The following is a 13,643-nucleotide window of genomic DNA, read 5'->3' on the forward strand; positions in this document are numbered from 1 at the left end:
TAATAATTAATAATCTTTATTGTCACAAGTAGGCTTACATTAACACTGCAATGAAGTTACTGTGAAAAGCCCCTAGTCGCCACATTCCGGTACCTGTTCAGGTACACGGAGAATTCAGAATGTACTTTGCTGCATACTTTATGCTGTTTTATGGATTAATCATTAACTACTACATTGTGTCAGCATCTTGTCCAAAATGGTAATCCTGCAGCTGGTTATAATCACCAAACAGTAACTTGTATTTATATAACACCTTTAACAGTATAAAGCACCCCAGGCTGCTTCACAGAGACATTATAAAATAGAATAAGACACCAAGCTACATTAGGAGACATTAGGGCAGAAGACCAAACGTTTGGCCAGAGTGATTTAGGAAGAGAATGCCAGAATTTGGGGTCAAGGCATCTGAAGGCAGGGCCACCAATTAAAATTAGGCTACTCAGGAGGTCATATTAGAGGGCGCAGATATCTGGTAGGGCTAGAGGAGTTAACAATCAAAGAGGCATTTGAGAATGAGAATGTTAGCATTGTGACATTGTTTAACTAGGTGCCAGTGGAGGTCAGCAAGCATAGAGGTGATGGGTGAATGGCATTTGGTGTTAGTTAGGACACAGGCAGTTTGGATGATTTCAAGTTTACAGAAGGTAGAATGTGAGAGGCCGGCCAGGTGTGTGTTACAACAGTGAAGTCTGGAAGGAACCAAGCAGCAGAAGAACTGAAGCAGGGATAGCGATATGAAATGGTAAGACAATGGAAATAGGCGGTCTTAGTGATGGCATGGATATGTGGTTGTAAGGTTATCTTGGGGTCATGTATGATATGGCGGTTGAAAACAGTTTGATTCGGCCTCAAAGTCCCCAGGAATGGAATCAATGGCGAAGGAACAGTCTTTGCCAACTACCGTCCCACCTTCAACCTCTTCTCCTCTCCAAAGTCCGTGAACATGTTGTTGCTTCCCAAATCTGAGCTCTGCTTTCCTGGACCTCCCATGTTTGAATCCCTCAAATCAGGTTTCCACTCCTGTCACAGTGCCGAAACAGTTCTCATCAAAGTCACAAATAACATTGTATGTAAATATGACCAGGGTAAATTTCCCTCTTTGTCATTCTCAACCTTTCTGTAGCTTTTGACACAATTGACCCCACAATCCTCTTCACAATCCTCCTCCAATACCTTTCTACAATCGTTCAGCTGGCTGGGTCTACACCTATTTCTATGATTATCCATTTAATTCAGAAATCACTTGCAATAGCTTCACTTCCTGCTTCCACATGGTTACCTCTGATGTTCCCCAAGGATCTATCCTTGGTTCCCACTATTTTCTATCTGCTGCCCCTTGATGAGATCATCCAAAAGCATGTCTGCGGACAACAGCCAGCTCCACCTTGTGACCGCCTCTCTCTTCACCCCACCACTGTTGCTAGATTGTCTGACTTATTATCTGTTATCAAGGACTGAATAGGCAGAAAGTTCCTCCACTTAAATAGTGGGAAAATTGAAGCCATTGTTGATGGTCCCCACTCTATCTTATGCTCCCTCACTACTGACTCCACCCCTCTCCCTGACAATTGTCTGAGGTTAAACCAGTCTCTTCTCAACCTTGGTGTTATAGTTCGCCTAAGGTGAGCTTTTGGCCTCATATTTATGCCAAACTAAGGCTGCCTATTTCCATCTCTATAGTGTTGCTCAACCTCGCCTTGTCTCGGCTCATCTACAGCCGCAATCCTCATTCATGCCTTCATTAACCTCTAGACTTGACTATTCCTGGCTCGTCTCCCACATTCTGCCCTCCACAAACTTGAAACCATCCAAAACCTTAATTAGCATCATGTCCCGTTAGCTTGCTTGCTGAACTCCAAGCTCCTGGTCAAGCAGCATCTTGATTTTAAAATTCTCATCCTTGTTTTCAAATCCCTCCATGACCTTGCCTCTTCCTATATCTGTAATCCCCCGAGCCCCACAAGCCTCCAAAGTATATGTGCTCCTTTAATTCTGGCCTCTTGTACATCCCTGATTTTAGTTGCTCCATCACTGCTGGCTGCACCTGCAGTTGCCTGGGCTCTTAAGCTCTGGAATACTAACTGATTCATTCATGGAGTTTTGGAACACTGGGAGGTGACATCATGTTCACAGGCTTTACAGAGGAATAGAGAGTTAAAGATGGGGTAAGTAGTTTACAAGACTGGGCTTTTTTTGAGGAGAGAAGTGATGTTCAGCAGATTTGAAGGAGTGAGGGGCAGAACTTGAGAGAGAACCGTTAACAATGTCAGCTAACATGTTGTGGCTGATGGCTAGCAGTCATAGAACATAGAGTGCAGAAGGAGGCCATTCGGCCCATTGAGTCTGCACCGACCCACTAATGCCCTCACTTTCAACCTATCCCAATAGCCCCATCTAACCTTTTTTTTGGACACTAAGGGCAATTTAGCATGGCCAATCCACCTAACCTGCACGTCTTTGGACTGTGGGAGGAAACCGAAGCACCCGGAGGAAACCCACGCAGACAAGGGGAGAACGTGCAGACTCCGCACAGACAGTGACCCAGCGGGGAATCGACCTGGGACCCTTCAATTAGCTGTGAAGCCACATTGCTATCCACTTGTGCTACCGTGCTGCTCAAGTCTAACTCCTGAACAGAAATGCTTACATCATGGAAAGCTTGTCAGTGTGGCTTGGAGCATAATATAGGCAGCAAATAAAACAAAGATTTATTTGGTGTAAAGGAGCTGAAAGTGTAAACTAAAGACGAGTCATATTCCATCCTGTTACACGCTATGCAGCGTTAAAACCTTTTTCTTTGATAATTCTATGGAAATTTGTGAAATCCCTGACGCTAAGCACATTTTGGTGATGTGCTCTGAAAAATGCAGGATATTGTCTTTTCCTTCCTTACTGTGATAAAATAATTATGGTTCAATTAGCCCAATTTACCCGAGTGCAGACAGTTACAATCCCCAGCAGCAGGGAGCACTTTGTGGGAGTCACCCACACCAAAGCATGAGCAGCAGCTGCATTGGATAAATATACTTCATTTTGTGATAAATTATTGAACTGAAAGGGTCACCTGTCTCACTATTGGCCCTTTGACGTCAGAATGCCAACACAGTTGCCATGGAATAGATAGATCACAAACTTGATCAGAGCTACCTATCAAGGCCAGACTGTTTGTGTTCATGGATTGTAACCCTGATAAGATTTAACTGTAATGTTTATTGAATTGTGAAATGAGTCAATCCTACATTGCCATCATCTGCTGATGTAAGCACTATTTTTGTAGTGATAACCCATCTCCATCAGCAGCTGCTGCTGAATGCATTCTATATATAGTGTCGTTTTTAAGAGATTACAGTTTGTACTAAAGTAGATAATCCCTGTGTTATAGTAATAATCCTGCTATGACAATACATGTATTCAGAACAGTAATCCTTGCCTTTTCCATAGTTGTAGTGCATTTTGTTAGTCTTTAAAATATGCACAACAAGCACAAAACATGAAACAAAAAAACAGTGCTGGAAATACTCAGCAGATCTGGCAGCATCTTTGGAGAGAGTAACAGAGTTAACGTTTCAAGTTGATTGTTACTTATTCTGAACTGAAGAAAGATAGCGATGTGATGGGCTTTATGCTTTTGAAAGCTGGGGGAAGGAAGAACAAAAGTGAATGTCTGGGATAGGGGAGAGGGTGGTGGAGACAAATGACAAGATGTCATGGAACAACAAGCAAAGGGAGTGGAAATAGTGTAGTAAAGAAACAAAGGGTAGGATTTTGCAAACCCCTCCCACTCCGCATTTTGTTTCCAGCTGCCACTGGACCTTCTAGTCCTGCTGATGTTATGGCGTTTTGCATGTCTTGCACCCTCGGCCGCCAAGGAACCCACCATTGGGGTTCGCTATTGGCTGAACAGGTAGATTCTGCTGGCAGGAAGGACCAGAGCACCAAGTATTTGGCCAGTATGAGTCTGAACAGCAGAATAATGAACAGCGTTGTTTGAAAGCAAAAACCTGAAAAACAAGATTGAGATCGGTGGTTAAAAGAAAATTGAATAAAAATTGGGGACACAATTCATGATCTCCAACATTGAACCATATGTTGAGTCCAGAAAGCTATAAAGTGCTGAATCAGAATATGAGATGCTATTCTTCAATCACGAATTTAGCTTCATTGGAACACTGCAGTAGGCCGAGGACAGAAATGAGTGAAAGATGATGGCTTAAAATGTCAAGCAACTATAAGCTCAGGATCATGCTTGAGTCTGAGCAGAGGTGTTCTGCAAGTCTAAAGTTGGGTGTGGGAGAAGGGGCTCTCTCAGGCCTCAGTCTGGATGTTAGGGTCTGGCTCAGGCTTAAGAGGGGGAGGGGGGTGGGTCGAAAGGTCTGAGGGAGGGACTGAGTAGGAATTGGGTTGGGGGGGATCAAGAATCTGGCAGGCCTGAGAGGGAGGGTTACCTGCACAGGGCTCGTGGGGAGGATGGGTGATTCGCGCAGGTGGATCCGGGGGCTTGGGGGGAGGGTAAGGTGGTTCCAGAAGGTTGGAGGGACCAGGTAGACATGAGGTGTTGGTACAGGCAGACTGCTCCTGCCTGTCAAAACCACACCTCTGGCGCTGTCAGCGAAGCCCCCTCCCCCAGTCCCATGGACCCGTCAGCTCTTCTGTGCATCCCCACACTGATCTTGTCATTCCCTCCCAATCTCCGCTGACCCATTCAGCAACCCCTGCCCTTATATGTTCCTTATGTTTTTCCGCAGGTTTGATCATCTTGGCATATGAAGGTAAAAGAGCAATTATTACACCTCCTGCGATTGCAAGGTGCTGTGGGAACAGGGCATGGTGTTGGGGGTGATTGAGCGGTCATTCAGCGTGTTCTGCAGGGAACAATCCCTTTGGAATATTTATAGGAGGAAAAGATGTGTTTGGTGGTGGCATTGGATGATTCTTTGAGTGTGGAGGCTGATGGGGGTGGAAAGTGAGGACATTGAGAGCCCTATCTCTGGGGTAACATCCACAATATTTTGCTTTTACCTAATCACACAGCATTCATTTATGTCTCTTACTTGTGTTATGGTGTTTTCCTCTTTATTAAATTTGTGCTTTGCTTCATGGCAGAGGGGAATTAGCCATTACACAAGTAGAACCCTGCAACCTGTGAGTGCTACCATTCATTTTTGTCCCTTTGCAATATGCCACAAATCTTAGTATACCACTTAGAGAACCAGTTGAATGGATCATAAATTTTATATTGCCTTTAATGGCAGCCCTCAGGATCCATTAAGTTTCGGCCTTGAATGCTGCTGAAGACACAATGTGACACATAAAAAGCAAGAGGGTAGCCAGGGAAAGGGTTGGCCCACTGAAGGATAGGTAAGGTAATCTATGTGTGGAGCCAGAGGAAATGGGTGAGGTACTAAATAACTACTTTGCATCAGTATTCACCAAAGAGAAGGAATTGGTGGAGGTTGAGTGTGGAGAAGGGTGTGTAGATAGCCTGGGTCACATTGAGATCCAAAAAGACGAGGTGTTGGGCGCCTTGAAAAATATTAAGGTAGGTAAGTCCCCAGGGTCTGATGGGATCTACCCCAGAATACTGAAGGAGGCTAGAGGAAATTGCTGAGGCCTTGACAGAAATCTTTGGATCCTCACTGTCTTCAGGTGATATCCCGGAGGACTGAAAAATAGCCAATGTTGTTCCTTTGTATAAGAAGGGTAGCAAGGATAATCCAGGGAACTACAGGCCGGTGAGCCTTACGTCAGTGGTAGGGAAATTACTGGAGAGAATTCTTCGAGACAGGATCTACTCCCATTTGGAAGCAAATGGACATATTAGTGAGAGGCAGCATGGTTTTGTGGAGGGGGGGTCGTGTCTCACTAACTTGATAGAGTTTTTCGAAGAGGTCACAAAGATGATTGATGCAGGTACGGCAGTGGATGTTGTCTATATGGACTTCAGTAAGGCCTTTGACAAGGTCCCTCATGGTAGACTGGTACAAAAGGTGAAGTCACACGGGATCAGGGGTGAGCTGGCAAGGTGGATACAGAACTGGCTAGATCATAGAAGGCAGAGAGTAGCAATGGAAGGGTGCTTTTCTACTTGGAGGGCTGTGACTAGTGGTGTTCCGCAGGGATCAGTGCTGGGACCTTTGCTGTTCGTAGTATATATAAATGATTTGGAGGAAAATGTAACTGGTCTGATTAGTAAGTTTGCAGACGACACAAAGGTTGGTGGAATTGCGGATAGCGATGAGGACTGTGAAAGGATACAGCAGTATTTAGATTGTTTGGAGTCTTGGATGGAGAGATGGCAGATGGAGTTTAATTCGGACAAATGTGAGGTGATTCATTTTGGAAGGTCTAGTGCAGGCAGGGAATATACAGTGAATGGTAGAACCCTGAAGAGTATTGAAAGTCAGAGAGATCTAGGTGTACAGGTCCACAAGTCACTGAAAGGGGCAACACAGGTGGAGAAGGTAGTCAAGAAGACATACAGCATGCTTGCCTTCATTGGCCAGGGCATTGAGTTATAAGAATTGGCAAGTCATGTTGCAGCTGTATAGAATCTTAGTTAGGCCACACTTGGAGTATAGTATTCAATTCTGGTCGCCACACTACCAGAAGAATGTGGAGGCTTGAGAGAGGGTGCAGAAGAGATTTACCAGGATGTTGCCTGGTATGGAGAGCATTAGCTATGAGGAGCAGTTGAATAAACTCGGTTTGTTCTCACTGGAACGACGGAGGTTGAGAGGCGATCTGATAGAGGTCTACAAAATTATGAGGGGCATGGACAGAGTGGATAGTCAGAGGCTTTTCCCCAGGGTAGAGGGGTCAATTACTAGGGGGCATAGGTTTAAGGTGCGAGGTGCAAGGTTTAGAGTAGATGTACGAGGCAGGTTTTTTACACAGAGGGTAGTGGGTGCCTGGAACTCGCTGCCGGAGGAGGTGGTGGAAGCAGGGACAATCGTGACATTTAAGGGGCATCTTGACAAATACATGAATAGGATGGGAATAGAGGGATACGGACCCAGGAAGTGTAGAAGATTATAGTTTAGTCAGACAGCATGGTCGGCACGGGCTTGGAGGGCCGAAGGGCCTGTTCCTGTGCTGTACTTTTCTTTGCTCTTTGTTAATCTCCTTTAAAATGTTGCATTTAGCACACATATACTATCAATGTTAACATTGCTGTCACTGAATCAAGTTCTTTACAAATATCTGAAAAGGTGGCTGTTCCTACAGGACTACTTGATTATAAATACAACTACTATTTGCAATTTTTTTACAGGTGTTGGAAACCACTGTTTGGCTCCATAGATTTTAATCAAAACATTAAACTTGAGGTCAATATTGCAAGGCAAAGTAAATGATTGCCTCCAATTTTAAACCCTAATTCATAACATTTCTCAGTAAATATTAGCTGGGAAGAAGATATAGGACACAATTCTTTGGCCTCATTGCAGTCCCGCTCAAGTGTAACGAGGGGATGGTAAATAGCGGGAGGGGCCCAAAACGAGATCTGCGCCAGACGCCAAACAGTTTGCAATTCAACCGGCCTGCTCCCATAGGCAAAATTGGGGTCTCACTGCAGCGAGGCGAAAACCAATTATCACCACTTAAGCCCAATTCCCATACCATCAACAAGAACGACCCCATATCCAACGATTTCACGTCACTCAGCGGCCTCCCTAGCAAGTGCTCACACTGGCGCCGATTAATGCTCCTTTTGAAAAACATGAACCTGGCGGAAAGGCTTCTGTGAGGAGCCGAGGAGGTGAGTAGCCATCTTTGTTCACAGGTAAAGAGCCCGGGGGCACTGGCATTGCCACCCCAGTGCTCGGCCGCTGTGGGGGAAGGGGAGGGGGGCGCATTGGGGTGCAGGCCATGTAGCATGTGGGAGTCATTGCCTAGCATCCCTATAACACCTTGATGCCTGGACACTACTTGAACACTGCAGGAGGCAACACTACATACGCAACATGCAAAGTCATGCCGCGCTGTCCCGTGTGCTGATCTCGAGACGTGCCCTCATCAGAGGAATGGAACTCAGGGGAGCTGGTGCCCACCATTGCCACTCCATGGGACAGGTCCAGCCTGGCACTCGGCGCCCCCTCCCGATCGATGCCATAGACATAGGAGCAGATTAGGCCACTTGGCCCATCGAGTCTGCTCCGCCATTCAATCATAGCTGATATTTTCTCATCCCCATTCTCCTGCCTTCTCCCCATAACCCCTGATACCCTTATTAATCAAGAACCTATCTATCTCTGTCTTAAAGACACTCAGTGAATTGGCCTCCACAGCCTTTTATGGCAAAGAGTTCCACAGATTCACCACCCTCTGGCTGAAGAAATTTCTCCTCGTCTCTGTTTTAAAGGATCGTCCCTTTAGTCTGAGATGGTGTCCTCTAGTTCTAGTTTAGGCCCTGGGGTTCACCTTGGGATGGAAGGGCAGCTGGTTCGAGTCCCGGCTCACCCTTCATCATCTGGCTCTGCCAGCCCTGACGGTTCCCCATGGTTTGCACCATGATATCAATGCCCTCAGCAATGCTCCTCGGTGACAGGGACATGCTCCGCAGCGCCTCAGCCATCCCCATCTGAGAGTGGAACATGTCCCACAGAACCTCATCAAGGTGGGCCTGGTGTGGGTGACATCCCCCAGAAAGGCGGTCATTCTGCCGAGGCCCTCAGCCATGGCCGTTACCGACTGCATGACGCCTTGGACACTTTAACTCATGGTGCCGACATCGTGCAACAGGCTCTCCACTGCAATCGTCACCCTAGCAGCTTTGGCCTCAGTGCCACTCATTGCCGGCAACATCTCCTGCTCCCGTAGCCTCTCGGTCTCCTCTAAGCTGCTATAGATCTGCTGGAGCGATGCTGTCATCTCCCTCTGAACGTCCTGGCCGTTCCCTATCGTCTCCATCAGCTCTGGGTAACCCACTTCCACAATTTCAGCATCAGACCGGGACCCAGCTGGGTCCTGGGATCCAGCAGACCTCCGACTGCTGTCTCGGCTGGGGATTCCTGCTTCCACCTGATGTACATCATCAGCAGTGTGGTGCTCACCAGATTGCGCCCCATATGCCTGTCCGCTAACATTTCCCACAGAGGTGTGTACATCTGCGCTGGTGGGTGGTGGGGATGACAGCTGTGCCGTGACCACAGTGGCATCCTCAGAGCTGTCCACCGAGTGTTCTCCTCAGAGTCAGGAGAGGGGGCCACCTGAGATGGGCCATCAGTTGGAGGACATGCAGGAGAATGGACATTTGGTCAGTGGGAGGGATGGGTCAGTTTGTAAGGCAATCACTACTCACGTTTGACAAGTCCCCTGGATGGAGTCCAGTGGTTCCTCACCTCTGCGGCATCCGCCAGCCTCCGCATGGGTGACCAATCTGTCCTCGGCCACCCCAGTCACCTCCAGGGCCTACTCCTTGAAGGAGGTGAGGATTCTTATGTCTAACACACCACCACCAGTCTGGGCCTTCTCCTGCCGATTGTGGGAGAGCTTTTCCTGCAGAGACACGGAGGGGACATTGTTAGCCACACGCATGGTTCAGTGGTGGGAGAGGGGGTGTGAGGGCAGGATTGGGGGAGGGTGGGAGGAGGAGGAGGGAGGGCTGGGGGTCACTTGAAGAGTTGGTGGGGGTGGATGTTCCTGTGGGGACAGAGGGGTCTTCGTTGGGGGGAGGGGGGGGGGGGGGTTGACGTTGGTGTCGACTCACTCATTGACCTTCCTGCACTGCTGGCCAGTCCTCATGGTCATACTATTGGAACTTTGGCTGCCACCATCTCATCCCAGTCAGCACTGGCTGCCGTCTGGCTCACCCTCCAGGATCCTCGGGGGAACAGGACATCCCTCCTGGCCTCCACCGTATCCAGGGGCCTCCCCAAGTCAGGGTCCCTGAATCTTGGGGCTAGTCTCCTCGGCGCCATTGTTGCAAACTGGCTAAGTAAGTGCTGCTTGATCTTGCTCGTGGGTAGCTGGCAAGCGCGGTCCTGGCGAATCAGTTGGCGAGCTGTTATTTGTGGTGAGATGTCCGTGAGGCCTTGTTAAGTGGACCAATTAACATTGAATTGCAATGCCGGTTTCGCCGGGAAGCCCCTGTCAATTCCCGCTCGCCACAGCATTTAGATATTTTTCCGGAGAATCGCGCCCATAATGTAATCAGATATAAAGATTAAAACTCTGAAATTACTTGAGCCATAGCAGGATTAGATTTAATCAAATCTAGATTAATTCTTTACAAATTATTTGTTGTTGAAACAGCGAGAAAAGCATCCAACAGCATGCCATGCTGTAAAATGATTCTGGCATTTGTACTGCATTGCTGATTTCTCATAGCTTACACCATTTACATATTTTGAGATTTAATTGAGTTTTCTGTACCTACTCGTCCATAATCTCTCTTGATAGAGTGTACATTTTTGGCATTGGATTTTGTGGTGGTCAGTTGTGCATGAATATCAGAATGAGTATTGTTAGAAGTATAAAAACTCGAATTTGGTGCTCTTATGATTTTGTTGCATTGGGGTAGCAATTTTATAGATATCGTGCAAGTCCAAAAATAACTATTCCAGACTCATAAGACTGTTTGGAACGATAATTAAGTAATTTTTAGTGAAGATATTTTGTAGTTTGTTTTCTTTTTGCAAGACAGTGCTATTGCACGTGGATCATTGTGAGGAGCAGGTATATGTTATTTCAGAAATTGCTGGCACTCAAAAGTAGACTTTCAAACATTGACCAAGGCAGGGATGTAGTCCTAAATAGCCAGCTTTTCAAAAGAAAAGCAGGTATGTTTTCCAAGCCAAGTATGTTTCAACTTTTATATTCAGCTGCAGGAAGATAGCTAAATCAGCATCAAATCTTTCATTCTGATTAGCAGCCCACAGCTTCCTGTGTTCTGATTGCTATGATTTACAAGTGCTTGAAATTTTCTGGAGTAACAGAGCATGGCAGATAAATTGAGGCACTTCCCCAAGAAAAGCACATTTTAAAATATGTCTGTACACAGTGGACAACATTAGTGGAACCCATATACAGTTTCCCCAAACTAATGGCCTGTTCCTGTGCAGTATTGTTCTTTATGCTGCATTGACCACGTCAGTTGTATTTGTGCTTGTTTGTCTCTTACTTGCTGGCTTGTGCTCTTGGATTTTCATGTGCCTGTGGGTTTGAAAAGACCTATTCTTAACAATGTTACATCAGCAGGAGAGAATGGATTTACTTGAGATACATTCACTGAGAATATAGGGTTACATTTCCCAGGACTCTCCATGGTGCTCACCTAAGGAGCCAATAAAGATTGTAAGCTTGAACACAACTGAAATACAACTTAGTGTTACACATCAACACGGGTCGACGTTTCCTTTTATAATTTCTCGTGATGCCACTTTTGTGGTCAACATTGACCATTGTAAACTGTTATCTGAACATTTCCCATATTATGTTATTTAGAACTGAGGGATATAACTATAACTACTGGTAGGTATAGCTAAGCAGTGAAAGATAGAACTGGAACCTAGTCTTAACGCACTTTCAATCGTTTATTTACTCCGTGTCTCTTGCCAACACACGATGGCCACACAAGATGTTCATTGATACCATCTGCGCATGTGGAGAAATTGAGTCATGTCACTACTGCATCTAGTCTGCCAGTACATTCTGCTTATGCATCAATCATGCCACCACGCACATACAACATCTGCCTGTTTGTAACTGCTTGGAGTGAGAGAGAAGAAAGTGTCAGTCACCACATTTGTCGCCCACATTTTGTTCATTCTCGCCATTCTCCATTGGTTTTCAAATTAAAGTCACATTCCGTGATTTAAAAACCCATTTCTTTGGTCGTAGGTTAGCATCATAAACATTGCTCACCATTATCATTCCCCAACATACAAAGTGATATAATCGTATAAGTTACCATTTTAAATCTTGGTGTAAGTTCTGTACATAACATCATTGTGTAATTCTTGTAAAATTATTTCAAATGTGGACATTAATTGTCCAATCTTGTGTAGGGTATCACTGTGCATAGTGGATCTATCGCATCATTATCCTTATTTAAAAAGTATTCCGGTATTGTATTTTGAAAGATTCCAGAGATACAACATAATTTTATCATTCATTTTTAGTATGAAGGCCAACAGTGGAGAAATAACACATTTAGAAAAAAACAATTTTACAAGTAAGTTTAAAATATTTAAATACAATTCTCAGTGGAGTATTTTTTTAAAATATGTTTTATTGAAATTTTTTTCCCAACAATTTTTCCCCTCTTACAAAGCAAACGCAACAATAACAATACAGAAATTTTTAACAATACACAAGTAACAAAACCCCTTTATCTTTGACCTAAACTAAACTAAACCCCCTACCCCCCCCCCCCCCCCCCCTGGGTTGCTGCTGCTGGTCATCTGTCTTCCCTCTAACGTTCCCCTAGGTAGTCGAGAAATGGCTGCCACCGCCTGGTGAACCCTTGAGCCGATCCTCTCACTGCAAACTTTATCTGCTCCAGTTTAATGAACCCCGCCATATCATTTACCCAGGCCTCCAGTCCGGGGGGTTTCGCCTCCTTCCACATGAGTAGGATCCTGCGCCGGGCTACTAGGGACGCAAAGGCCACAACGACGGCCTCTTTCGCCTCCTGCACTCCCGGCTCTTCCGCAACTCCAAATAGAGCTAACCCCCAGCCTGGTTTGACTCGGGCCTTCACCACCCACGAAATCACTCCCGTCACTCCCTTCCAATACCCTTCCAGTGCCGGGCACGCCCAAAACATATGTGCGTGGTTTGCCGGGCTCCCGCCACACCTCCCACATTTGTCCTCCACTCCAAAGAACCTGCTCAATCTTGCTCCCGTTATGTGTGCTCTATGTAGCACCTTAAATTGAATCAGGCTAAGCCTGGCGCATGAGGAAGAGGAATTTACCCTGCTTAGGGCATCAGCCCACATACCCTCCTCTATCTCCTCCCCTAGTTCTTCTTCCCACTTTCCTTTTAGTTCGCCCACCGACTCCTCCCCCTCTTCCCTCATCTCTCGGTAAATCTCTGACACCTTGCCCTCTCCGACCCACACCCCTGAAAGCACCCTGTCCTGTACCCCTGTGTCGGGAGCAACAGAAATTCCCTCACCTGTTGTCTAGTAAACGCCCTCACCTGCATATATCTCAAGAAATTTCCCCGGGGCAACTTATACTTTTCCTCCAATGCTCCCAAGCTCGCAAAAGTCCCATCTATAAATAAATCTCCCACCCTCCTAATTCCCAACTGGTACCAGCTCTGAAATCCTCCATCCATTCTTCCTGGGGCGAACCTATGGTTGTTCCTGATTGGGGACCCCACCAGGGCTCCCCGCACCCCTCTCTGTCGCCTCCACTGTCCCCAGATATTCAATGTTGCCGCCACCACCGGGTTCGTGGTAAACTTTTTAGGTGAGATCGGTAGCGGCGCCGTCACCAGCGCCTCTAAACTCGTCCCTTTACAGGACTTTCTCTCCAGTCTTTTTCACGCCGCTCCCTCACCCTCCATCATCCATTTACGTATCATTGCCACATTGGCGGCCCAATAGTAATCGCCCAAGTTCGGTAGTGCCAATCCTCCTCTGTCCCTACTACGCTGAAGGAACCCCCTCCTTACTCTCGGAACTTTCCCTGCCC

General features: G+C 46.4%; 1 protein-coding gene across 8 annotated transcripts in view; it reads left to right on the forward strand.

The window, feature by feature from the left end:
- The window catches only part of hdac5 (histone deacetylase 5), a 438,550-nt gene that overhangs the window by 250,737 nt on the left and 174,170 nt on the right, over positions 1 to 13,643 (forward strand). The window contains exon 3 of one of the 8 annotated variants that reach the window (XM_072487172.1): positions 12,120 to 12,172. The exons of the other annotated variants lie outside the window; for them this stretch is intronic. Coding sequence (XP_072343273.1) covers positions 12,121 to 12,172 — 52 coding nt within the window. The 5' untranslated portion in view covers position 12,120. The remainder of the gene's footprint in view (positions 1 to 12,119; positions 12,173 to 13,643) is intronic. 8 annotated transcript variants of the gene reach the window in all.

Source organism: Scyliorhinus torazame, chromosome 21, assembly GCF_047496885.1.
Source record: "Scyliorhinus torazame isolate Kashiwa2021f chromosome 21, sScyTor2.1, whole genome shotgun sequence".
Classification (NCBI taxonomy): domain Eukaryota; kingdom Metazoa; phylum Chordata; class Chondrichthyes; order Carcharhiniformes; family Scyliorhinidae; genus Scyliorhinus; species Scyliorhinus torazame.